The 14,779-nt window shown below is 36.5% G+C and overlaps 6 protein-coding genes across 12 annotated transcripts; 3 read left to right on the forward strand and 3 right to left on the reverse strand.

Moving 5' to 3' along the window:
• Nucleotides 1–159: 159 nt before the first annotated feature.
• Nucleotides 160–5,043, reverse strand: LOC104793636 (pyridoxine/pyridoxamine 5'-phosphate oxidase 2). 6 transcript variants are annotated; one of them, XR_015560105.1, is made up of 13 exons: nucleotides 4,810–5,043; nucleotides 4,668–4,717; nucleotides 4,527–4,584; nucleotides 4,379–4,411; nucleotides 4,192–4,287; nucleotides 3,897–4,067; nucleotides 3,719–3,808; nucleotides 2,535–2,819; nucleotides 2,231–2,438; nucleotides 1,426–1,490; nucleotides 1,118–1,253; nucleotides 742–838; nucleotides 160–453 (listed from the first exon to the last, which is right to left on the reverse strand). XR_015560105.1 is itself a non-coding variant. In XM_010520033.3 (7 exons), exons 1-7 carry the CDS (start codon nucleotides 4,897–4,899, stop codon nucleotides 3,707–3,709), a joined length of 600 nt encoding a protein of 199 aa, XP_010518335.1. In that variant the 5' UTR covers nucleotides 4,900–5,043; the 3' UTR covers nucleotides 3,508–3,706. The 6 variants fall into 6 exon arrangements, 1 of the variants encoding a protein (XP_010518335.1); XR_015560104.1 differs by lacking the exon at nucleotides 1,426–1,490; XR_015560102.1 differs by lacking the exon at nucleotides 1,426–1,490 and having other exon boundaries at nucleotides 1,118–1,286.
• On the reverse strand, nucleotides 845–1,032 carry LOC109133390 (uncharacterized; the record flags this gene model as incomplete). Its single annotated transcript, XM_019246456.2, has 1 exon — nucleotides 845–1,032. A coding segment is annotated over one exon (108 nt), but the record flags the coding sequence as incomplete, so codon positions are not given.
• LAC6 (laccase 6) lies at nucleotides 1,129–3,634 on the forward strand. 2 transcript variants are annotated; one of them, XR_015560100.1, is made up of 7 exons: nucleotides 1,136–1,266; nucleotides 1,406–1,557; nucleotides 1,656–1,900; nucleotides 1,978–2,106; nucleotides 2,193–2,789; nucleotides 2,879–3,134; nucleotides 3,214–3,634. XR_015560100.1 is itself a non-coding variant. In XM_010520034.3 (6 exons), the coding sequence occupies exons 1-6, from the start codon at nucleotides 1,156–1,158 to the stop codon at nucleotides 3,342–3,344; spliced, it is 1,710 nt and encodes a 569-aa protein (XP_010518336.1). In that variant the 5' UTR covers nucleotides 1,129–1,155; the 3' UTR covers nucleotides 3,345–3,550. The 2 variants fall into 2 exon arrangements, 1 of the variants encoding a protein (XP_010518336.1); XM_010520034.3 differs by having other exon boundaries at nucleotides 1,129–1,266; nucleotides 2,193–3,134; nucleotides 3,214–3,550.
• A 1,299-nt stretch (nucleotides 5,044–6,342) lies between the features above and the next one.
• DAG2 (Dof-type zinc finger DNA-binding family protein) lies at nucleotides 6,343–9,061 on the forward strand. Its single transcript, XM_087455302.1, has 2 exons — nucleotides 6,343–6,930; nucleotides 7,562–9,061. The coding sequence occupies exons 1-2, from the start codon at nucleotides 6,907–6,909 to the stop codon at nucleotides 8,648–8,650; spliced, it is 1,113 nt and encodes a 370-aa protein (XP_087311428.1). The 5' UTR covers nucleotides 6,343–6,906; the 3' UTR covers nucleotides 8,651–9,061.
• A 629-nt stretch (nucleotides 9,062–9,690) lies between these two features.
• LOC104793639 (Calcium-binding EF-hand family protein) lies at nucleotides 9,691–10,259 on the forward strand. Its single transcript, XM_010520036.2, has one exon. The coding sequence runs from the start codon at nucleotides 9,766–9,768 to the stop codon at nucleotides 10,168–10,170; it is 405 nt and encodes a 134-aa protein (XP_010518338.1). The 5' UTR covers nucleotides 9,691–9,765; the 3' UTR covers nucleotides 10,171–10,259.
• A 1,248-nt stretch (nucleotides 10,260–11,507) lies between these two features.
• Nucleotides 11,508–13,262, reverse strand: LOC104793640 (AAA-ATPase At2g46620). Its single transcript, XM_010520037.3, has one exon. It carries the CDS (start codon nucleotides 13,002–13,004, stop codon nucleotides 11,553–11,555), a length of 1,452 nt encoding a protein of 483 aa, XP_010518339.1. The 5' UTR covers nucleotides 13,005–13,262; the 3' UTR covers nucleotides 11,508–11,552.
• Between the last annotated feature and the right edge of the window lie 1,517 nt (nucleotides 13,263–14,779).

Below are 14,779 nucleotides of genomic sequence, written 5' to 3' on the forward strand. Positions count from 1 at the left end.
AACATTATTACTACAAAATCATAAAACCAATTCTAAACTTGAAAAATTCATAAGCTTATATACCTTGAACGGCAGACGAAGAAGAAAAGCTCGAGAAGGAAAAAGAAACTTAAAAATTTAAATATGGTGTAATGCTATTATGTACTTGTAAAATACTAATGGGAAAAGAAAATAGTTATACATTGATTCTCGTAATAGAACATTTTCATGGCATATAACATGGTGTTTTACGTATCAGAACATTATTGTAAACGTATGAGCAGATTGGCATCGATTACATAAAACATGTTTTTAGTCGTGATTTGGCAGAAATATGTTAAAACTCAACATTGTTAATCAGTCAAAACATAATTAACGACCGTCTTCATGCAAAGCAACGCATTAATGCTCTTAGCCTTTCGAGTATGAAGAAGATGAGTAGGTCAAAATTCGAAACAATCATCACGTTCCAATCTAAAAAATAAAAACAAATAAGATGAGTATTTGGCAAGTTAAGGCGTGCACGAACTTTGATGATGACACGACCAATAAAGAATTAAGACCATTCAAACTTCCGACCAAGAAACTTGATCCCTTCTTACTCTTTCTTGTTTCTTTCTCTTTTAACACTCTAATATACCAACACGACCCTACTAAACACTCTCTAATGATGCTAAATCATGCACCTCTCACTTATCCCGGCTAATCCCAAAACTCGTATGGTTTCCAGTAAATAAACGACAGGTCAAAAGAATTAGTCACCAGGTCGGTTCCACTAAAGCTTGAAGAAGAAAGTAGTCTTGGTGTAAACTGGGTTGGTCCAGATCAGTCAGCAGTTTCACTAGTTTGGTAGAAGATCCTGCATCATAATGCATAAAGCTTTTACTGATTCAAAATCAAAGAACAGACACTAATTAAGAGTATATTTCTCCTTTTAAAACCCTTTTAGAGTAACTCGTGTGTTGCCTTCAATCTCACGCTGGGGTCAAGAAACAAGTCACGCCTTCCCAACACCTTATAATCACTTATGTCTCTGTTCCCAACTCTCTCAAATCATGAGACTCTTTTTCATCACTATATATTATATTTCCTAACTTTTACCTTCGAACACTATAAAATCAGTTGCATAAATCAGTACCTTTCAACCTCAAATCTCCTTGTCTCTTCTCATGCAAGATGACCAATTCAGCTGTCCCGTCCTTGTTCCGGCTTAGCTTTTTCTTGTTCACTCTTCAAGTAATGAATCTTGGCTGGGTTGGCGCTGCAACTAGGTTCTACCAATTCAAGGTATCAGCAACGTAAATGACCTAAATATTCAAATTAGAAATTTAGAATCAACATGGAACACATGCATATTTTTTTGTCTATCTTCACTGTATTCAGATTTCTAAACAGAGGTCTGTTGTGTCACTGAATTTTCTAACAGGTACAAACAATAAGACTCACTAGGCTATGCCAAACAAAAGAGATTGTAACAGTCAACGGGAAATTCCCTGGCCCTGCAATATCCGCTCAAGAAGATGACAGAATTGTCGTTAAAGTCATCAACATGACCCCCTATAATACCACAATTCATTGGTATGTGTATGTCGATAGACATATACACATGTACATAAAATATAAATGCACATAAGACGAAGTCTCTAGACTAACAAACGTGTTTTTATTATGCGCAGGCATGGTATTAAGCAAAAACTATCATGTTGGTATGATGGTCCATCTTATATCACACAATGTCCAATTCAGAGTGGACAAAGTTTCACATACAACTTCACAGTGGCACAACAAAAGGGCACCTTTTTATGGCATGCACACTTTTCTTGGCTTAGGGCTACAGTATATGGTCCGCTTATTGTATATCCTAAAGCATCTGTTCCTTACCCATTCAAGAAACCCTTCAACGAGCATACAATTCTCCTAGGTAATCTTTATTCTTAATAAAGTCAAGTCTATTTCACTAACTAGTTTCACTGAATTTGTTTCTCCTGATAAATCTAGGTGAGTATTGGCTTAAGAACGTGGTGGAGCTGGAACAAAATGTACTGGAGAGTGGAGGACCTCCTCCTCCAGCAGATGCATTCACAATTAATGGTCAACCAGGACCTAACTACAATTGCTCCTCTAATGGTAAATATCAGATGAAAAATGGTATGATTGGTATATATGGAGAAAACAGATCGTGGATCCTTTATTTTTATATCTTTATATTTCAGATGTTTATAAGATTAAGATAGTGCCAAGGAAGACGTACCTACTAAGGCTGATAAATGCTGGCATTAACATGGAGACCTTCTTCACCATAGCTAATCACAAGTTGACCATAGTGGAAGTAGATGGCGAGTACACCAAACCATTTGCAACAGAGCGTGTGATGCTTGTACCAGGACAGACAATGAACGTTCTTGTCACAGCTGATCAAGCCGTTGGGATATACTCCATCGCCATGGGTCCGTACGAGTCTGCAAAGAACGTCAAGTTCCAAAACACATCAGCCATAGCTACTTTCCAATACATTGGTGCATTGCCCAACAGTGCAACAGTACCAGGCAAGTTACCTGTTTTTAATGATAATATTGCTGTTAAGACTGTCATGGATGGGCTCAGAAGTCTAAATGTAGTTGATGTTCCAAGAAAAATTGACGCTCATCTCTTCATCACAATCGGAATAAATGTAAACAAGTGTAACTCTGAAGATCCAAACAACAAGTGCCAAGGTCCCAGAAAAGGAAGACTAGCAGCTTCAATGAACAACATCAGCTTCGTCGAACCTAAAGCCTCGATCTTGGAAGCTTACTACAAGCAACTGGAAGGTTACTTCACTTTAGATTTCCCAACCACGCCTGAAAAATCCTATGACTTTGTCAGTGGGGCACCCAATGACATAGCCAATGACACGCAGGCTGCAAATGGGACTAGAGCAATAGTTTTCGAGTATGGGAGCAGGATACAAATCATCTTCCAGAATACTGGCACACTCACAACAGAAAATCATCCAATTCATCTTCATGGACACAGCTTTTATGTTATTGGCTATGGCACAGGTAACTATGATGAACAAACAGCACAATTTAACCTGGAGGATCCTCCATGCTTGAACACAATTGGAGTCCCAGTAGGAGGATGGGCCGCAATACGGTTTGTTGCCAACAATCCAGGTATTCTTTTTCACAAAACTCCTTACATCACAACACACATGACAATTTGCTGATAAATTCTTCCTTTTATAATGAACAGGGCTCTGGTTATTGCATTGTCATTTCGACATCCATCAAACATGGGGAATGAGCACTATGTTTATAGTGAAAAATGGCAAGAAGGTGCAGGAGAGTCTGCCTCATCCTCCTCCAGATCTACCAAAGTGCTAGCTTAATAGATATTAACAAGTGGTGACAGGGAACTAGTTTCCAGAGGAAGGATTTTTTGGGTAACAACCACAGAAAGAGAACTACACGCTTCTATCTGCCTTGCTCTTATTCATTATTTCTAGAGCATATGAAAATGGCATTCAAAGGGATAGAGACTATGGTATAGACGAAGAAGATTCAGATTCTTTTATTCAGATATTTTAATATGATCTAACCCAACAAAAACAAAGATTGTCACACGCTCCAAAGCCAAGAGTAAGAAAAGTAAAAGTATTATGAATTGCTACAAACAGGCGTATGACATAAGGGAAATCCACAAACGCATTCTTTAATCACCCTCTCGGAGATAAAAAAAAAGTTAATTATGGGTTAACCTTTTCTGAAGTCCAGCACTTCTGTCCAGTTCCACTAGACATGGACGAAAACAAAAGCCTCTGATTGCTTTTCAGATTCAAGTAATCAACCTGTCATTCAGGGGAATTCATTCATGAGAAACCTGCTTCTATGTAGGGGACAACTCAAGAAAGAAAGTTTCAAAAACAAAAACAAAACCTTTTCTGGCTCTAGAAGCAGTAGGCAGTAGTCAGGAACTGGACCACTTGAGGGATCTAATTTAACTTCTTGGTTTGGTTGCTCAGTGTTGTTGTAAGGACTACCGGGAGTAGGACAGATGTAGATAAGCCTTGACCTTAAGGAATTAGCAAACCAAGCTTTCTCTCTTTGCTATATAACACATCAAGCAACCAAAATCAAAACGATAAACACATAAAAAAAAGTGTCTCTTCCTTTCCAAGATAGTACTAAATGATCACACTTTAGTATAAAGGTTTAAAGATGTAAATCCAACCTGAAGCTTAGTCTGGTCAGGGTTCGAAGCATCAATGACCTCAATTCTTCCACTGATTCGGAATTGCTCCCAAGTATCCGAGAAATACCAACATATCTTGTGAAAACAAAAACAACCACCATAGTAAGAATCAACGCGAGATTCGGCAAAGTATAATCTTAAATCGACCTTAAAGAAACTGTTTTACCTCAGAAAACGGACAATGCTTAAGCTCTTCAATCTGCAAACAAAAAAAATGCAGAGATTTTACAGGATCAAAGAGAGAGCTTTATAAATAAATAAAAAGAATCTGCAAGCAAGTAGCTTTCATCATAACTTGGAAAAATCTCGAAGACCTTACGACTACGAAGATCGGTGTTGATTTGAATTCTATCACTGTGCTCTTCAAATCCCCTACCAAACAAAACCAAAACGTTCACTACCTGACCAAAATCGAAACACAATTAAACGGGAGAAAATCACGCATAGGTAATCACCTGAATACAACAGTACGATTCGAAGGCCGTCCGTTTAAACCAATCGTCGCCTGAAACACACACGCACAAACACATCAGCAGATGAACAACAACGCCTTGATGAGAAAATTAAGAAGAAGAATAAATAAAAAAAAACACATACGAGCTGAAGGTAAGAAGAGTGGCTTAGATGAGAATTAGATTCAATTGCACTAAAGAGCAGTTGCTTCCATGGCGCTACACTTGTTCCCATCTTCTTCTTCTTCTTCACTTGCTTCCGACCTTTCCACGTTAGCGAGTACAGTAGTTGAATTAGATGATCACCGTCACATCGAAACGGTGTCGGATAAACTATTTAATTGTAACGAGCCTGTTGGGCCATAATTGTTGTTGGGCTTACACTATTTATTAAAACTCAACACAACTAGAAGAGAAAGAAAACAAAATACACTGCTAACCGACTTAGGAAGGGACAAGTGGCAATTGGCAAGTCGTTAAAGCAAAACGGCAGGCAAGGGAAAGCTGAAACAGTGAAACGACACGAATAGATAGAGATAGAGATAGAGATATTTTCATTGGGTGGGGGAAGGTGTTGGGTAAGAGAAGACAGATGTCAACATCAACCAAGAAAATATAAAAACTAGAACAGTCTCTAATATTTGTAAGAAAAAAAAAAAAACAAAAATCTCAATCACGCCACGAAGTGTGGGACCCATATCCACCTCCTTTTTGTCGCTTCCTGTCGGTCCTTCTCTTTCTCACTCCCTCCCTCGTCCTCTTTTTCAAAATTCTCCTCCTCCAAAATTCCAAATAGATGCAATCTTGTTTATATTTTAATTTGTTAACTTGGATTTCTTTTTCGTTTATTATATTATTCGTTGTATAATCTATGAATTGATTATAAAGGGGTCAAATTCATTCATTACGATAAAGCATCCAGTGTATACGATTAGGTTGTTTTTTGCTTTTACCTCGTGTAGAATCATCTACACACCTAGCCGGTTCACACGGTTCTATTATTATACCTCTCATGAATTTTTCCGTGTACACATACTTTATATTTCACAGTATATACTTTTCATTATAAGATGTTCTAATCTTTATGATCACTTTTAATTAAAATCATATTTAACTTTAGATGTGTATGATGTAATGACATCTGAAAAAAACTAAGATTGTTTGACAGAATAGACATACATGTAACTTGATATTGGTGTTGTTTGGTAACATTATGTGTTATGTCGTAATCATTAAAAACAAATGAACTATAGAATGACAAAGTTGTATTTCAACCATTGACGAATCTCATCGGTTACTTACACAAAATGGAGATCGTACTGTATATTTATATAGTAAAGTTTTAAAGTCGAGCTAAATTTAGGTGTCAAAGCCACTAAATCACATGTACGCAAGACATGTGGTGTATATACATATAGGTATGGTATTGGGATTTTAAAAATATAGCTAGGCGATTTGATGGACCATATATGGCCAACAAATAGTATCCAATCACAAAATGGGAGGCCGAGAAATAGCTTACAACTCATAGTTCCACTCACTCTATGCATTATCATGATACACACACAGCGTTTTATATCCCTTCACAAATATATTATTTTAGCAAGAGGACATAATTCCTTACACACGATTTTTCTCTCTTAGAAAAGTATGTATATATTTTTTAAAGAGGGACCAGAAAGAGCTAGCAAGAGAGAGCGGTCACGAGACATCATCACTAGTCAAAATCAACAAACCCAACTTTTTCTTTTTTTTCTTACTTTTAATCTTTTTTATAACCGAAATTTTTTAAAAAGTTTAATCCATAGTTTTCTCCCGAATTAGACGGACGAAATTATGAAATTACAGATCATAATTTAATCTCTAAATCAAACATTTTTTCATGATGATAATCGTAATGGCATAATTTTTCTTTTCTATTCAATGAATCATATTTAAACTATAGTATTAATAGAACTGAATTATTCTACTCAAAACACATCTTAGTTATATATGAATAGCTATATTCTCTTAGATAATAAGTTAAAATTTGGGTTCTTCTCTTCTCCGTCTTCTTCGCTGGCTCTTTTTTCATCATCCATAAAGTGAAAGGCAACGCATAGAAGAGCCATCACTCACAAACAAAGAAAAGGCAAAAAAAAAAAAAAAAGTTCTCAAAAAACATTCTTCTCTTTGGCCTTTACTCAAAACCCACACACACATCTCTCTCTCTCTCTCTCTGGCTTTCTCTTTGTCGGAAGTCATGGACGCTACGAAGTGGACACAGGTGCTTAAAAGATCTTCCTTTGACTCTTCTCTTTTGTTTCTTCTTCTTCTTATTAACTACTTCCTCCTTTTTCTCTCTTTTCTTTTTCTTAGCCTACTTCATGATCCGTGAAAGATTTCATACTTAGATGAATATCATCATGGTCATGTGTTTGTGGTTATGGAGAATAGAGATATGTGTATTTAAGATTTTTTTCAATGAATAATTTGCATGGGAAAATTATTATTTTTGTAGGTTTCGAGGTCGGAAAGAAAAAAATAGTGATACATTATAGGCAGCTCACAACACTTTTTTCTCAGCCTTTTCATGTGATTAATCATTAATTATATTTTGAGAAACTAATAGAGATATTAAAAGAAAGTCATGATTTGTTATTTACCCTTTGTAATTCTTGGTGTTCATCTCTTTTCCTCTTTCCACCAAACCCTATATGTACATATTATATAGATATCAAATAAGGAAAAATCTAATGTGCATGTTTCGTGTATAGTGCTTAGAATTGCAAAGCATATTGTGAATTAATCATATGTTTAATGTCTTAATTAGCTTATTTTTTAACTTATGAGTCCGTATGGTCTAATACAGGGTTTCAAATTAAGCTCTAACTAACTATTTAGAAATCATTTTCTAGGGTTTTCAAGAAATGATGAACGTAAAACCGATGGATCAGATCATGATTCCTAACAACAGTACACATCAATCAAACACAGCATCCAATGCAAGGCCAAACGCCATTCTCACATCGAACGGCGTCTCAGCCGCTGGAACCACCGTCTCCGGCGTAAGCAACAACAATAACAACACGGCGGTTGTGGCGGAGAGGAAAGCAAGACCACTAGAGAAAATTAATTGTCCAAGGTGTAACTCAACCAACACAAAGTTTTGTTACTACAACAACTATAGCCTCACACAACCAAGATACTTCTGCAAAGGTTGTCGAAGGTATTGGACAGAAGGTGGGTCTCTTAGGAATGTTCCTGTGGGAGGAAGCTCAAGAAAGAACAAGAGATCATCTTCTTCTTCTTCATCAAACATCCTTCAGACGATACCATCTTCACTTGGTTTGACCACAACACTTCCAGATCTAAACCCACCAATTCTCTTCTCCAACCAAATCCATAATAAATCAAAAGGGTCATCGCAAGATCTCAACTTGCTGTCTTTCCCTGTCATGCAAGATCAACATCATCATTATCATGTTCATATGTCTCAGTTTCTTCAGATGCCGAAGATGGAAGGAAATGGTAACATAACTCATCAACAGCCTTCGTCATCTTCTTCCCTCTATGGCTCCTCGTCGTCTCCTGCTTCAGCCCTTGAGCTTTTAAGAACCGGAGTTAATGTTTCTTCAAGATCAGGGATTAACTCGTTCATGCCTCCCGGTCCAATGATGGATTCAAACACTGTGCTTTACACTTCTTCAGGGTTTCCAACAATGGTAGACTACAAGCCAAGTAATCTCTCCTTCTCTACCGATCAACAAGGGCTTGGACACAACAACAACAATAGGTCCGAAGCTCACAATGATCATCATCAGGGTAGAGTTTTGTTTCCATTTGGGGATCAAATGAAGGAGCTTTCATCAAGCATAACACAAGAAGTTGATCATCATGATAATCAACAACAGAAGAGTCATGGAAACAATAATAATAACTCAAGTCCTAGTAATGGATATTGGAGTGGGATGTTCAGTACAACAGGAGGAGGATCTTCATGGTGAAGCAAAATGATCAAAAAGGAGACTGTGAAATTAGCTTTCTAATTATCTTTCATGATCTTTGGCCTCACATGGGTTACTTTAGTTAAAGTTGTCAGAACTTAGCTAACACAACATAGTCTTTTTTATTCTCCTTTCTTTTTGGGGTTTTTGTTAAAATCAAATATTTATTTTCTAAATGTTTTTATAGTTGGGGTTTGATGGTAATTTGGGTTGGTTTTTCATTTTGGTTTGTCGATATAAATCAGGGCGTTTGTGTATGGGTAGAAGAATATGTGAATACGAATCTCGCGAGTATTGTTACATTACATGGTATGTAACTAAAGTATTCATCGCTTCTTCTAACTGTACGTATAAACTCTATAAGTGTTTTCGTAAAAGATTTTATTCATATATAAATTCTCGATTTAGAAACGTTAGTGTGATGTACTCTTTAAATCGAATGCTTAGGAGATTAATAATAACTAACTTATCCTATACAATAAAGTATTGTTTTTTTCAAACTCATGCATAAAACCTATTAATAATCTTTTATACTTGAATTCATTTTTTTTTTAACCAAATAATAGTCAATCTCAAATTCAGACAAAAAAAATACCGTTACGTCAACTCAGTTTAAGTTTGGAGTTTGGACGGAGAAAGAGCTATTTTCTTGTCGTTGTTATTGTAAGGAGAGAATCAGAGAATTCGAAGTTGCATTGATAACAAACAAACAAAAAATCGAAAGATACGGCACAAGAAATCAAGAAAACGAAACTTCTCCGAAGCTTACCTTTTGGATAATAATCTGATATATGGAGTGGGAATGCGTCGTATTCACGGGCCATTAGAACTTTCCACGAAACCACCTAACAATCACCTGCTTCCGTACTCACGGAATCGCATTAATCTTGGAATGATACACAGCCGTTCGTTATTTCAACTCTCAGATTTCCAACGGCTATGATTCAAGAGATAGTTTTAAAGACCACAAGATTAGGTTCGAACGTGACAATCACTAGATCAGAACAGATACGCCACTCACTTATATATTCCATTGGACTAATCAAATTGTAGTTCACCAAAATCTCTTCTCTCTCTCTCTCTTTGTCTATCATCTTCTCGTTATCTTCCTCTAAATGGAACCAACCGAGAAATCCATGATACTAGAAGAAACTACCACGAAGATGGAGACCAAATACGAAGATATGTTACCGGTTATGGCAGAGAAGATGGATGTTGAAGACTTTGTATCAGAGTTATGCAAAGGTTTCAGTTTGCTTGCGGATCCACAGAGAGATCTCATCACAGCCGAGTCTCTAAGACGAAACTCAGGGATACTTGGGATTCAAGGTATGAGCAAGGAAGATGCTGAAGGAATGGTTAGAGAAGGTGACCTCGATGGAGACGGTGCTCTTAACCAAACCGAATTCTGCGTTCTCATGGTTCGGTTAAGCCCCGAGATGATGGAAGATGCACAAACTTGGCTGGAGAAAGCACTCACCCAAGAACTCTCTAACCACAATCACTCTTCTCTGCCTTGATCATCCTCCCTCCTTGTGTATTCTCTTTCTTCTTAAAGAACTTATTAATGTTTCTGAATGAATATAAATGGAAAAAGCTCTTTTGATCATGATCAAAAACTTAAATGATTTGGCAGAATCCAAACATTGAATTCCAAAAGAAATCATTGTCATTAGAAAAAGCTAATAATACTTCTACTACACCACATGTAGCCCATACGATTCAAGTCATAAGTGGTGAAGACTCGTACTAAAATGTCTCCTTCTTGGACTAGCCGCATACCTATCTTCTCTTTCATCATCATCCCTCAATGCATATTCAACAGAAACAACCCTATCCTATATTTTGCTGCCAAGAGAGGAAACACATGTAAGGGATGAGTACCCTATCCTAAGGTACTAACTAAGTGTGTGTTTACCTGTTTTGAGTAGAGTCAAGAGCTTTGGTTGCATCTTCATTAGTTGCGTATTGAATAAAAGCGAACATTGAAAACTTTATCATATGGATGGCTCAAAGTGTCTCTCCGTATGGCGCTCTCTTGTGCGAACATGGTCAAAGTTGATGACAAGTTAAAGAGTAACACGAGTCATACGATAAACTAAAAACACAAGATAAGACAAGGCAGTTAGGCAGAGCACATAACTTGACACTCTGTTTCAGCCTACACAGAACAAGAGTTAGTCAACCAGAAGACACTTATTTCACCTAGAGAAAGACCAAAAAAGAAAACCCAAATAAATATAAAAGACCTGCATCAGTGTGAAGGCTGCTTATGTACATAAATAAGATGTAGAGACGTTCCATGATGTAGTAATAAATAAAGATGTGTAGTTGTAGAATGTAGTTTATGGAAAGAAAAAAAAGGTAAATAAAATCCAATTCTTTGTTCAATTCTGAATGATTGATTGCTAACGTGGGAAGCTATTTGCAGATAGAAGTTGGCAATCCCAGGAAAAAGAGGAAACACTCATTGGCTCCTTTGGAGAAAGCTCCTACGACAAAACAAACGCATCAATACAAGAAACTCCTCTCTTAAACGCAATCGCTAACACACTCACGGTTCCTTGAAGTAACTGAGGAGGCAACGAGCAAAATAAAGCATACAGTATTTTGGTATTTCAAAAAATTACCACTTGGCCTAACGTTGTGGAAGTTTTTTTTAAAAAAATGTTTATTGTACAAGATCCAGAATCTGTTAGCTTTTCATTTTCCATGGTAGCGAAAAAAAACAAAAAGCAAAACCTTATAAAATTTTATGTACATTAAACTAAAAAAAAAAACCCAACAAAATAAAAAACAAAAGTAAAGAACATTCTCTAGTCTGCGCTTTTTGTCCAGACTCTTTTAACCAATTAAATCAACCCACGTGGCTGCTGACTCGTTAAAATCTTTTTTGTAATCACTAGCCGTCCCTCACATCGAACGATCCAGATTTCCTACTACTTTTAATCCTCAACAACCCATACAGTTTCCTAAACTCCTTCACCGCCGGCGAACTCCCTCCTCCACCGCCGCAAAGCAAACCACTCATATCTTGAGAGACTTCCTCCGTCGTCCCTCTTCTCGAACCGCTTTCTAAAAGCAAACGCCGTCCAGTTCCTCTCCTATCCCCATCAGTCTGCAAAGCGTTAATAACATACTTCAACGCACGAGTCGGCGAGTTACGATTCGCGATCATCAACTCACCGATCTCGGCAGGACTCAAAGACGCACCGTTTTGGAATATTCCTTCAACTTGAGAGAAGAGCTTATGGTCTTTAACACCCAAGTAGTTATTAGCCAGCGTTTTAAACGCCGTGAAATCACATAACGGGAAATGGATATGAACGTCGACCCGACCCGGTCTAAGCATAGCCGGGTCAATCAGCTCTTTCCCAGTCATGGTAAACACCATGATCCGTTCATCGGCGGCGCAAGAACTCAAAATACTATCTGTAAAATTCAAAATCCCAGATAAAGTGACAGCCGTCGTGGTTGATTTCGTCGCCGAGAGGTACCGATCGAGATCCTCGATGACGATCACAGATTTGCCTCTGGTTTGTAAGAGAAGCATCTTGAGATCGGAGTCATCAACAACTTTGGAGAGATCTATATCGTAAACATCGTAATCCAAGAAATTAGCCATGGCGGCGACGAAGCTTGATTTACCGGTGCCGGAAGGTCCGTAGAGAAGGTAACTCCGTTTCCAAACACGGCCGAGACGGTTGTAGTACTGTTTACCTTTGAGGAATGATTCGAGATCGGATTTGACTTTGTTCTTCAGATCCGTTTCCATGGCGATGTTTTCGAAGGTGCAAGGATGATCAAACGGAATCGATCTCCACCGTCCGTTCTGATGATCATCATCGACGTTCATGAATAGCTTGAGCTCTGTGTTCCTCTGTTCAAGCTCGTCGGATACAGTATGTATATGCTGGAGATAAGAACCGAGGATCCTTCGTTTGTCAGCTTTACGAATCTTCAAAACGAAGTTTCTGACTCCGTCTTCGTCTTGTCCGTTGATCCAAGAGACCCTAGCGCCGAGGAACTCGTCGCCAACGACTTGGTTCCGATCTAAACGGAGGATGATTTCGTTAGTCTTTTTCCCGGTGAAAAGGTTGGTGAAATCGGAGTTTTCGATAGAGCTTAAGGAATTGAGATAAGCGTAGACTTTGAGGTAGAGCTGATTCTCTTGTACGTTGTCGTTGAACTCAGGTACCTTGTAGAATTGGTAAACATGAAACGTGTCGATCATCTTCCTTCTCCATAACTTCACCATGTATATCAATCCTGTTTTGAATAACACGACCCTAACCAAGAACAGAGCAAACGCCGCCACTAGTAACAATAGAATCGAATCCCAGAGCATCCCCATTGGTTAGAAAAAAAAAAATGTATCTACGACGATGAAGAGTTAGTTAAATTAGAGAATATAGTATAGAAGGGATCAAAGGCATGTCATTGTGAAAACAAAAGAGAAAAGAGTGATTTTTATTTTTGACGGGAGGAGAGTAGATAGAGAAGAGAATATTAAGAAATAAGAACACTCGGAGAAAGCCGAAAAGGACGACGAGGAATGGTTATCATAATATATTTTTTAATTAAAAAAAAAAAATTATACTAATAAAAGGTTAGGCGTGACGAGGACGATGCCACTGAACAATCAAAAGGGTTGGTTGTGACTGCGATTACTAGTTTGAAAGGTTCAAATCACTGTTTTATTTGATAGATGTGATTTGGAAGATTTTGTTTTATTAAAGTATACTCCACACGTAATAATAAAGAGAAACAAAAAAATCATTTATTTATAGACTTTTTTTCTGTTTTTTTTAGTAGTATGTTCATGTATTTTTTTTTAAACAAAAATCTTATAAAAGTATTAGAGATCAAGAAAATATTTACTACCATATAAAAGTGATGAATTCATGAATAAAAAAAAAAGTGGATATATACGTATATTTTTATGCTATTTTAAATATATATATATAAACTCATGTATTTGTATTATTAAAGATGAGAAGAAGAAGAAATATGTATAAATATATGAATAAAAAATCTAGTGGATATATATATATATATAATAAAAAAATTATCTATAGGCATCAAGAAGATTAACAGCGTGATCAATTGGTAAAGACGATACATGCTGCATTTGATACGGCAGCTGAATTATTCTTCGTTGTTGATTTAGTTTTCCAACTAGTATCGTGGCTAGACGAACTTTTAAAGTCAACTTCGTTGAGGATATCAAGCAACAGGTTTAGAAAGAAAAGAAAAAAAAAATATTTCCTTTGGGGATACAATAGATCATTAATTTCTTATTTCCATTACTCGAATATTCCACATGTATTAATTACAATCGGTATCAAGGACAGGAGTTTATAGCTAATTCACTTAAGAAACAAGCTAAATTTATCTGTCACCTTTTATTTTAATTTGTCAGATAAATTTGAGGTCGGTGCAAGAGGAAAATTAAGTTAATTTTTAATTTATATAATCAATATTATCAAGCGGCGTAAACCTTTGAGATTTTGAAGCGTTTTTGTTGTTATAACGCTAACCAACTCGTAAAAGTTTAATATTAGGAATATTAGTTAGAGAAATGATTCTAATACGTTAGAGAAATGATAATATTAGTTAGATTTTCAGGGTATTCTGAAAAGAAATAAATTTACGAATCAATTAGATCAAAAGACATCTTTTGTATACTTCATAATTCATGATTAAGCAAAAAAGCTTAGTCTCCACTACCAACTAATATCTTCTGTAAAAAATATAATATTCTATTCGTTCCTATTATACAAAAAGAAACAGAAAGTTTATCATGATAAATTTCCGGAATAGCCGCATATTTATCCCTACTATAATATAGCTGACCCTTTGTGCAGTTCTGCAAAATTTGCTTAAACTATTTTGTTTTGGACGTGGACTAATTAAGTTTTAATAACCACCAAATGAATAAAGTACCCATCCTTTTCAACAATTCGTAGTTTTTTATTTTTATTTTTATTTTGGTATGTCGAGAGCATCGGATTTATAGTTAGCGTTGACGAATGAGAGTGGCTAAAATCCCACATTGAGTACACAAAGTTACTCATGTATTGAAAAATTTATGACCTAATTTCTTACGTTTAGATAATTATATTTGGT

This window comes from Camelina sativa, chromosome 6, assembly GCF_030686135.1.
Source record: "Camelina sativa cultivar CO46 ecotype springtype chromosome 6, ASM3068613v1".
NCBI lineage: Eukaryota > Viridiplantae > Streptophyta > Magnoliopsida > Brassicales > Brassicaceae > Camelina > Camelina sativa.